The 10,996-nt window shown below is 34.9% G+C and overlaps 2 protein-coding genes across 3 annotated transcripts in view; both read left to right on the top strand.

Moving 5' to 3' along the window:
- The first annotated feature begins 507 nt into the window (after positions 1-507).
- On the top strand, positions 508-5,529 carry ccdc169 (coiled-coil domain containing 169). Its single transcript, XM_087807018.1, has 8 exons — positions 508-588; positions 973-1,055; positions 1,142-1,252; positions 1,776-1,816; positions 2,861-2,959; positions 3,263-3,316; positions 4,898-4,971; positions 5,059-5,529. The coding sequence occupies exons 1-8, from the start codon at positions 521-523 to the stop codon at positions 5,231-5,233; spliced, it is 705 nt and encodes a 234-aa protein (XP_087663144.1). The 5' UTR covers positions 508-520; the 3' UTR covers positions 5,234-5,529.
- Positions 5,530-7,406: 1,877 nt separating this feature from the next.
- The window catches only part of dclk1a (doublecortin-like kinase 1a), a 61,911-nt gene continuing 58,321 nt past the window's right edge, over positions 7,407-10,996 (top strand). The window contains exons 1-2 of one of the 2 annotated variants that reach the window (XM_087807017.1): positions 7,407-7,606; positions 7,911-8,309. In XM_087807017.1, coding sequence (XP_087663143.1) covers positions 7,946-8,309 — 364 coding nt within the window. In that variant the 5' untranslated portion in view covers positions 7,407-7,606; positions 7,911-7,945. Of the gene's footprint in view, positions 7,611-7,910; positions 8,310-10,996 lie in introns of both variants that reach the window. The other variant, XM_087807016.1, reaches the window with a different exon arrangement.

Below are 10,996 nucleotides of genomic sequence, written 5' to 3'. Positions count from 1 at the left end.
GTTTTACATGCATTCTCTAGTACCAAAGAACCGATATAAATAATAGAAAAAGTTAAATTTAATTAATTTACGGTTCCTTTCGCTGTCAACAAAAGGGCTCTACTACCATCTACTGGACAAAAAGTGTAATAACATGTACCCAATTCTTTGTTAGCGTCAGTTGATTCAGGTTTAAATTGAGTTAAAATATCCGCACGAGGCTACTATTATCTTTAATGCAATTTAATACTTTGATATCAATTATTTTATGCATTAAAAAAAGGGTTTTAGCATGTTAGCTTCGTTGATCATGAATTTTAAAATCATTATAGAGTTTGTTATCTGGCATCCACAGCCACGAGGAATTTTGTTTTAACAATTCCAGAATATTTAAACAATTATTTTTATTTTGTAATATTGATACGGAGTCGAGCGTTTTAATAAACGTTGTGACCTCATTTCCGTGTAAAAATGTTCGTAAACCGGAAGCAGGTGTTGTCATGGTGACCTAGCGACTAAAAACTTCGTACGGTTTGAAAACATGAGCGACTACACGAAATACGATGTATCTCGACTTCGGGCCGAGCTGGAGCAAGAGAAAGAGCTCAAGTAAGTATTTAATATTTATACTTTAATAACTACTGTGAAAACTCATCAGTGACGTCATTCGAAGCGTTTTAACGTAAATATTTGTTAACCTGCTGTGATTCTACTTTTTGTGTCAATTGATTTTATTGGTTTCGCTGTTTATCAAAGTGTTGATATTCTATCTTGGACATATTTTAACTTCTTTATTTTCAAGCTTAAAAAAAAAGAAAATATAAGTAAGCAAGTAAGTAATTTGTATTTATTTAGCGCTTTTCCAGACCAGGGTCACAAAGCGCTTAAACAATCAAAACAATATTCAATAAAGTATATACTTAATCATAAAATGTCATTACATTTTATTAAAAATTTCGAGCAAACCCTCTGATGAATGTGTTTTTATTGCAGAGAAATGTTGCAAGAGTCGGTCAGTGACCTTCAAACCACGATGTGTGAGCTGCAAGAAAGACTTCACAGTGTCGATGGAGAAGGTATTTACTTGTTTATTTAATGTGTATTTGTAGAGCCTGTACATTTTACATGTTTATATACATTTGACTGTGTATTTTACATCCAGGGAACGAGTGGAAGACAAGATACGAGACCCAGACTGAGCTGAACGGACAGTTGGAAAAACAGATTTCAATGAGTCACGAGAGACTGGACGACCTGCGAGGAAACCCAATGGGTCGGTAAAGTTTTATCTATTTATCTATTTATAATAAATCATGAGATGTTAATCTATTCTTATTTCTTACTATACATGCTTTACCAGAAACATGTTGTATTACTTAAATTCACATAAATTGATACTGAGTGGTATAATATATAACATAGCATAACTAATAATTCTGTCATTAGTATTTTACTCTGAGCCGCTCTAGTAGAAGAACTCACATTTCTCCTTCAAACTCTTCACTGGCTGCCAGTTTCTTTCAGGATCATTTTAAAATTCTGGTTCTTACTTTCAGATCTATTCATGGTCAGACCTTCCATCAGTGATCTGATCGTCTTAAACTTTTGAGTATATATTTTAACTGTGTATTGTTTGTGATTGTTAAAGTGCTTTGGGACCCTGGTCTAGAATGGCGCTCTAGAAATAACCATTACTTACTTACTTACTTCTTTCAGTGTAGTATTAATAGCATGTAAGCATTATTTTGCTTCTACAAATAAATAGCTTTAATTTCATGTTTTATGTGTTTCCACAGATCGATTGGCTTCCATACGTTCCTACGACGACATGACAATAGTGAGTAAAACGTATTTCATTTCAAATATTACATGTTAGTTGCGTAGATATTATGAAAGTACATCCGAATATTCAATGGAGGAGTTTAAATTTTCATATTTTGAAAGGTTGAATTTTTTTAAATTTAAATGTTGTTGTGGTTATTAAGGAATTTAATTATTTTTAAAAACATTTAGTTATGTCTATATTGAAAGTTTAATTTGGTTTTATTCCATGATCAAATTCAATAAATTGTATACTGAAATATTTTAATTTATAAATAAATGCTCTAAATAAATGTTTAAAGTTCATTATACAAATATATTGTATAATAAGTCCACCAGACAATATTGATTTAAAAAAGTATATTTAATTAAAAAAATGTGTTGGTAAATTATTTAAATAAATATATCAAACTCTACTTGTACAAAAACATTTTTCTATTCAATTACTTATTAAAAACAAATTCTAACTTTCAATATACAAACGATTGAATTCAACTAAATAATTAAATTCCTAAAATAACAACATTTAAATACATAATTCGAAGTTTTAAAATGTAAAATTCAACCATTTAATATTCAAATGAAACTGATATACTTCCATAATCTATGTAAACTAATTGGTTGTTTTGTGTTTTTTTGAGTTAAACAAAAAAGTTTAACTCATATTAAATAATTTGATTAGGAAATACATCATGTTTACACGTCATTGAAGTTCTGTCAAGACGCTTTTTCCATTTAAATAAATAAATAATAATAAACAACAAATATTATGCAGCACGTTCTATGCTCCCGTTTTATGTATCCGACCACTAGAGGGAGCTAAAGATCGCGATTCCTCATGGAAACTTGAACCTAGAGCATCTGCTCCCTGAAGTCAAGTTGATCCATGTTGACTAGTTTAATCACAGCTCTGTGATCACATGGTTCATCATGGAGGACGATTGAAAACATGTCACTGAACTGAACAGTCTTTAAATGACATTAAAAACTCATATTTATTCAGTCAATGTGATGTAAAAAAACCCCCACAATTGAGTGTGAGATTCATGTTGGTCAACAGGACTCACTTCGACAGCGTCTGAAGATCCTCACCGACGAGAAGTCGGACCTGCAGGGTCAGCTGACCGACTGTCGTGTCAGGATCGATCAGGAGGGAAAGGTCAGCGACCTTCACGTCAACTGTCACCGACCTCGGAATAACTTGATGTGCGACACATTTGTGTTGTTCTTGCATTGTGTGATATTCTCTACACACTTCCCTCCTTTGTTCATTGTTGATTTCCCCCCAGAAAGATATTTCCTGAACAGAGTCCGAACACGTAAGCACAGACCATAATCCCTGTTGTAATCTGCTGCTAATGACTGTGGAGGAGATGCTGCCGTCGCACGCCACGGAGCGACACGTCACTATTGACACGTTAATATGTTCAATTAAAAACACTTTTGTTTTTTCCTCCGTCAGGCGTTTCATAAAACCAACGATGAGCGGCGAGCGTACCTGTCAGAGATCGCCAAGGTGAGCGTGACTCGTCATCATCGCTGAGGTCGACACGACATCTGTGCGTGAAGATGATGCTCCGAGATAATAAATAAAAGTTCACTCGTTATATAACACTTGGATCTGAAGGCGAGTCAAGGACTCACTGCCTCACTTTCTACTGCGGAGAACAACAAACACAACAACATGGTTAAAGACATTTTTTATCATTTAAATAACACAAGTTTCAAAAATCAATAAAAAAAATGTAACTTTGTGTCTTTACTAGAGGAGTGTGTACTGTCAAGAATCTATCACGATACAGGTTAAATATAATATGATATAAAGTGATACTGTAGTCACAAGAATATATTTGTAGTATTGTCCAGTACTTCACTCTGGTGTTGTGATAGTGTAGTAACAAATATATATGTGTAGTATTGTCTAGTACTTGACTCTAGTGTTGTGAAAGTGTAGTAACAAGTATATATGTGTAGTATTGTCTAGTACTTGACTCTAGTGTTGTGAAAGTGTAGTAACAAGTATATATGTGTAGTATTGTCCAGTACTTGACTCTAGTGTTGTGAAAGTGTAGTAACAAGTATATATGTGTAGTATTGTCTAGTACTTGACTCTAGTGTTGTGAAAGTGTAGTAACAAGTATATATGTGTAGTATTGTCTAGTACTTGACTCTAGTGTTGTGAAAGTGTAGTAACAAGTATATATGTGTAGTATTGTCGAGTACTTGACTCTGGTCTTGTGATAGTGTAGTAACAAGAATATATGTGTAGTATTGTCCAGTACTTGACTCTGGTGTTGTGATAGTGTAGTAACAAGAATATATGTGTAGTATTGTCGAGTACTTGACTCTGGTGTTGTGATAGTGTAGTAACCAGTATATAGTTGTAGTATTGTCAAGTAATTGAATCTGGTGTTGTGATAGTGTAGTAACAAGTATATATGTGTAGTATTGTCCAGTACTTGACTCTGGTGTTGTAGTATTTACAGACCACATGACTCTTGACGAAGTCGTAACTACTTTCATTTGTTTTCAAACCACAAATATGGCCAAACATCATCTTTAAAAGCTGCTGGAGTCACTGTATCCTCTCGTCCTCAGTCATCGCATGATTTCACTGTTCCTTCAGCTACGAAGGACATAACGACTGAAGGTTCAATCGCAACTCAAAAATGAACAAACGCATAAATATTGCATGTTATTTTCGATTAAAAAATATCAAATTGTTTTTATTTAAGAAACAGTTTCTTAAAACTGTATCCTCTCGTCCTCAGTTGCATGAATAATTGAATGTTATTGTAATCAAAAGTATGAATTATTAAGTTTTGACACACACTCTATTGAATTATGTGTGTGTGTGTATATATATATATATATATAAACACACACATAACAATTTACGCTGTTAATATTTGCATGTTAATCGTAAATAACTAACTCTGATAAAAACTAAATATAATTGAAAAGCCAAAGATAAAAGTTTTGAATTGGAAACAGAGCTGTTGAGAATTGATATGATATAGTGAAAAAAGTATTGCATTATTTAAGTGTCTGGACATTTTCTTACAATACTTCGTCTTTACTTTGTTTTTTTCTGTAGTTGTCCTCGACAATCGAAACCCAGCGAAGACAGTACTCCACCAAACCACAGAGGGCGATAGAGAGTAATCCCAGGTCAGACAATATATATCCTCCCATTCCGGTTCCATCTGGTTCTGTTCACGACTGACAGTGTATCGTGTTATCATGTGTCCTCCTCAGGGTCAAGCAAACCAGTCGCAGACCAGAAGCCGCTGAAAAGAAAGGAAAAGCTTCCGTGAGAGAAGAAGAAGAAGAAGAAGAAGGGATGACGGAGGGACGACAGGGGAAGAAGAAGTCACAGCAGGGCAGCAGCAGGTTGCCAACGATTAAAAAACACCCGAAACAAAGATCTTAAGAGGTTTTAAAGACGAGCGTTTGGGTTCATGAGTGGAAGAAGGTTGACGTTTCTCTTAAACATGTTGATCCTCCTACGTCTCTGTTATGTAAACATCTCTCCAGCAGCAGCGCCTCCACGACTCCTACAGCTGCAGCACCGACGTGTTCACACATGTGTAGAAACTATTAATTACAAACATGATGTAAGATACATTTATTGGAATTCATAAAAATGACCCAACAACATTAATATATACAATACTTTATATCTTCATCCTCGTTGTAACATCTTCAATAAATATATCCTTGGTGTTCGTCGCTGGGAATAAAAGTGTATTCTGTAGTATTCCACAGGTGTGTATTACCAAGAATCTGTATCATGATACAGGAGTAACAATACAGTATATTGCGATATATATAGTGATACTGTAGGATCATATATCGTCATGTAGTTGACTCAAGGGTTTCATAATGAGCTGCTGGAGTCGACTGTATCCTCTCGTACTCAGACATCCTCAGTCGAATCTAGCGATACCATACGTATCACGATACAGGGGACAACGAAATGATATATTGTGATACTGTAGGAATTATATGTAGTATTTTCCAGTACTTGACTCTGGTGTTGTGATAGTGTAGTAACAAGTATATATGTGTAGTATTGTCGAGTTCTTGACTCTGGTGTTTTGATAGTGTAGTAACAAGGATATATGTGTAGTATTGTCGAGTACTTCACTCTGGTGTTTTGATAGTGTAGTAACAAGTATATATGTGTAGTATTGTCGAGTTCTTGACTCTGGTGTTTTGATAGTGTAGTAACAAGTATATATGTGTAGTATTGTCCAGTACTTGACTATGGTGTTGTGATAGTGTAGTAACAAGGATATATGTGTAGTATTGTCGAGTTCTTGACTCTGGTGTTTTGATAGTGTAGTTACAAGTATATATGTGTAGTATTGTCGAGTACTTGACTCTGGTGTTTTGATAGTGTAGTTACAAGTATATATGTGTAGTATTGTCCAGTACTTGACTCTGGTGTTGTGATAGTGTAGTTACAAGTATATATGTGTAGTATTGTCGAGTACTTGACTCTGGTGTTTTGATACTGTAGTTACAAGTATATATGTGTAGTATTGTCCAGTACTTGACTCTGGTGTTTTGATAGTGTAGTTACAAGTATATATGTGTAGTATTGTCCAGTACTTGACTCTGGTGTTTTGATAGTGTAGTAACAAGTATATATGTGTAGTATTGTCCAGTACTTGACTCTGGTGTTGTGATAGTGTAGTAACAAGTATATATGTGTAGTATTGTCCAGTACTTGACTCTGGTGTTGTGATAGTGTAGTAACAAGTATATATGTGTAGTATTGTCCAGTACTTGACTCTGGTGTTGTGATAGTGTAGTAACAAGTATATATGTGTAGTATTGTCCAGTACTTGACTCTGGTATTGTAGTATTTACAGACCACATGACTCTTGATGAAGTCGTAACTGCTTTCATTTGTTTTCAAACCAAAATATGTCCAAACATCAGCTTTAAAAAGCAGCTGGACTCACTGTATCCTCTCATCCCCAGTCATCGCCAGGATCTTGTGGGATTTCATTCTCCCTTTGGCCGTGGATGCTGCCATCTAGTGACACAAAAATGAACAGCATTCACTTTTTTCCCCCTAAAATGTCTCTTTTGTTGTTTTCTGTTGGAACGATTATTATGAATTTAACATTTAAAAATGTAACCTTTCAATGAATTAAATCATTAAATAAAAACAAGATAAACGTTTCAATAATTGACACTTAAAACAACGACGTAGCAATAAAATGAAAGATTCAACGTTGAATGAATGAATCCAAATATTCAATATTAATATATTTATGTTGTATCATAGAAACTGATCTTGGATATAAAATAAAAGCTTCTATCGTTACAGAAAAAAATCATCAAAAACGCATGAGTGACAGGTTTCTTAAGATTGAACCCCGACTGACAGTCAACCCCAGACGCCCTCGACACGCGCGAGAAACGTGGGTTTCATCCTGAGGAGAAGAGGGGGATGAAATCACGACTGGATGACGTGGATGGAGGAGGTGGGAGAGAGAGAGGGAGAGAGAGAGGGAGGGAGAGAGAGAGAGAGAGAGAGAGAGACTGGGAGGAGAAGCTGCTGCTTCCCAGTCCAGATCCAGTTCCACCTCTAAGCTCATTAGAGCCTCGACGGTTCTGCTGGAGCAGCTTCTGGACCAGAACCTTTTCAAAGGGATCTCGTTCCAGGGACCAGGACCGGGTTTTGTTGACTCACCACGATCTGTTTTATTTTTTATTATTTTTTGAGGGGGGGAAGAGAGAGAAGAAGTAAATATTCAGACTGGAGGTCACAGAAGCCTTAGTCACCCGAGTAGGTGAGTCTGATATATTTAAATTAATCCGAATTATTTATCATTTTAAATTAATAAATTAAAAAAGTTATTGTCAATATCAACTTGTAAATAAAGTTGACTCGTTTTTATAAAAGGTTTGAAACTAAATGTAAAGTGCGAGTGATTCGTGACCGTCACAATAAAAGCCCAGACGGTGCTGGACCTTCTGGTTCTGCTCAGCTTAAGATCTTCTTAATCTGTCATTAGAGAGATATTTCCAGACCTGCTGCTCAACCTTCTCCTCACACAAACGAACCTTCTCTCTCTCTCCGGGTCCGACAGACAGCACCGCGGTCCTGGTCAGCCTCGGTACCGAGATGGAGATCTTGGAGCACTTCGACGACCGGGACAAAGGTCACCGGGGCAGCCGGTCCAGCTCGAAGATGAACGGGCTCCAGAGCCCCACGCACAGCGCCCACTGCAGCCTGTTCCGAGCCCGGACCCTGCGGACCCTGAGCGCCGAGAAGAGGGCCAAGAAGGTGCGCTTCTATCGCAACGGGGACCGGTACTTTAACGGGATCGTGTACGCCATTTCCACGGACAGGTTCCGGACCTTCGAGGCTCTGCTGGCGGACCTGACCCGGTCCTTGTCCGACAATGTCAACCTGCCTCAGGGGGTCAGAACCATCTACACCCTGGACGGGTCCAGGAGGATCAGCTCCATGGATCAGCTGATGGAAGGTGAATATCAAGTAAAGGTGCCGTCAGTAGTTTTCTGTTCACAGTACTATAGTGATTTATGACGTCGTAGTATTTCCGTATAACGATGATTTCAAACAATAAATGAACCTCGATCCTTGTACCACAAATGAATACACAACTACGGTTTATACAGAAAATATTTCAGACCTTCCTTAGAACAACTTCTACTCTTGGTGATCTGTCCTATGAATATCTTAAATATAAGTTTAGAGGTGAAAATATATACCCTTTAATGTAACCGTTTTACTATAAAATTGTATAATTCTCTAGTTTACTTTCAGTACAAGTTACGGCAAATCTTTTATTTTTGTTACAAATTCTTTTGGTTGTTTATATATTTTTTACGAGTTAGTATATATACTTTTAGATTATATATTATTATGAGATTAAATTGGTATATAATATATTTATTACAAGAATTAATCATATATATGTTATCAAGAAAAAAATATTTCACTTATTACGAGATAAAAGTTGATGTATAAAATGTACTACGATTTTAACGCATATACAATATTTATTACAAGAATTAATCATATATATGTTATCAAGAAAAAGTATATATTTCATTTATTACCAGATAAAGTTGATTTATAAAATGTATTACGATTTTAACGCATATACAATATTTATTAAAATAATCAATAGTTAAAATGTATTTTATTATGAGATTTAAGTTGTATATATATATTGCTTTCTTATGAGCTAGTTTATATTTTATTTATCATGAGATAAAAGGTATTTATACATTGATTGAGATTTATATATTACATTTATTTCAATAATTAATCGTATATTTTACTTTTATCATGAGATTTAATTGGTATGTATTTCTTTATACAAGCTGGTATATATTTTATTTGTCATGAGATAAAAGTTGATATATTTATTAAAAGTGTTACAATTTTACTTTTTTATGAGCTGCTAGTTTATATTTTATTTATTATGAGATAAAAGTTTACGATATACATTTATTAAGAATTTAAGGTATTACAATAATTAATTGTATATATAATTTCTATTACGAGATTTAATTTGTCTATATTTCTACTTATATTTACCATTTCAAACTAGTAAATATTTTATTTACTATGAAATTAAAAATTATCTATACATTTATAACGATCCCTAACTCTGTTATAACTCAAGAAGAAGTGAAAAGATAATTTAATATTTAAAAACGAATTTAACATTAAGAAATAAAACATGTCAATTATTTTATTTTATTTTATTTAAAAGAGTTGATTCACAGTCACCTTTTTGGGTCTTATTCCTGCTTTCTTTGTGACATTTTCCATATATTAGTTTGCTAAACGTCCTACAGCATCAGGCTTGTGTTTCACAGCGAAGCTGTCGCTCTGTTAACAGACGACAAGTGTCTTTCCGCCTGAAGCTAAATCTGCATCTCGACTGGATGTTTATTATTAATGAGCCACAAGATGCCGAACTGACGCTACAGTAGTCGATTGTTATGTAGGTGCTGGTTAAAAAAATACTTTATTGTAGAATTATTAGATACTTACTAGTCAATTAATGTTCTTATCTGGTATTTTTGATTGCAGTATTACTTTAAAAACTACCGGTGTAGCAACAAATAGTTCTTTGACAATAAAAACACTATAATTACTGAAATGAACCTCCAAGAGAATAGCATGAGCTAGTTAGCATAAGTGAATTAGCCATTGCTAGTTAGAATAGGTTAGCCATAGCTAATTAGCATGAATTAATTAGCCATAGCTAGTTAGCATAAGTTAGTAAGCCATAGCTAGTTAGCATAAGTTAGCTAGCAATAGCTAGTTAGCATTAACTTCACAGCCATAGCTAGATAGCGATGGATGGATGGATGGATAAATAGATGATAGATGGATGGATGGATGATAGATGAATGGATAAATAGATGATAGATGGATGGATGGATGATGGATGGATGGATGGATACTGTAGATATATGATAGATGGATGGATGGATCAATAGATGATAGATGGATGGATGGATGATAGATGGATGGATGGATAAATAGATGATAGATGGATGGATGGATGATGGATGGATGGTTGGATACTGTAGATATATGATAGATGGATGGATGGATCAATAGATGATAGATGGATGGATGGATGATGGATGGATGGATACTGTAGATATATGATAGATGGATGGATGGATCAATAGATGATAGATGGATGGATGGATGATAGATGGATGGATAAATAGATGATAGATGGATGGATGGATGATGGATGGATGGATGGATACTGTAGATATATGATAGATGGATGGATGGATCAATAGATGATAGATGGATGGATGGATGATAGATGGATGGATGGATAAATAGATGATAGATGGATGGATGGATGATGGATGGATGGTTGGATACTGTAGATATATGATAGATGGATGGATGGATCAATAGATGATAGATGGATGGATGGATGATGGATGGATGGATACTGTAGATATATGATAGATGGATGGATGGATCAATAGATGATAGATGGATGGATGGATGATAGATGGATGGATAAATAGATGATAGATGGATGGATGGATGATGGATGGATGGATGGATACTGTAGATATATGATAGATGGATGGATGGATCAATAGATGATAGATGGATGGATGGATGATAGATGGATGGATATATAAATAGATGATAGAT

The sequence above is a fragment of the Callionymus lyra genome, chromosome 14 (genome assembly GCF_982586985.1).
Source record: "Callionymus lyra chromosome 14, fCalLyr1.hap1.1, whole genome shotgun sequence".
Taxonomy (NCBI): Eukaryota; Metazoa; Chordata; class Actinopteri; order Syngnathiformes; family Callionymidae; genus Callionymus; species Callionymus lyra.
The sequence above is the reverse complement of the archived record's forward strand: the minus strand, read 5'-3'. Positions and strand labels throughout refer to the sequence as shown.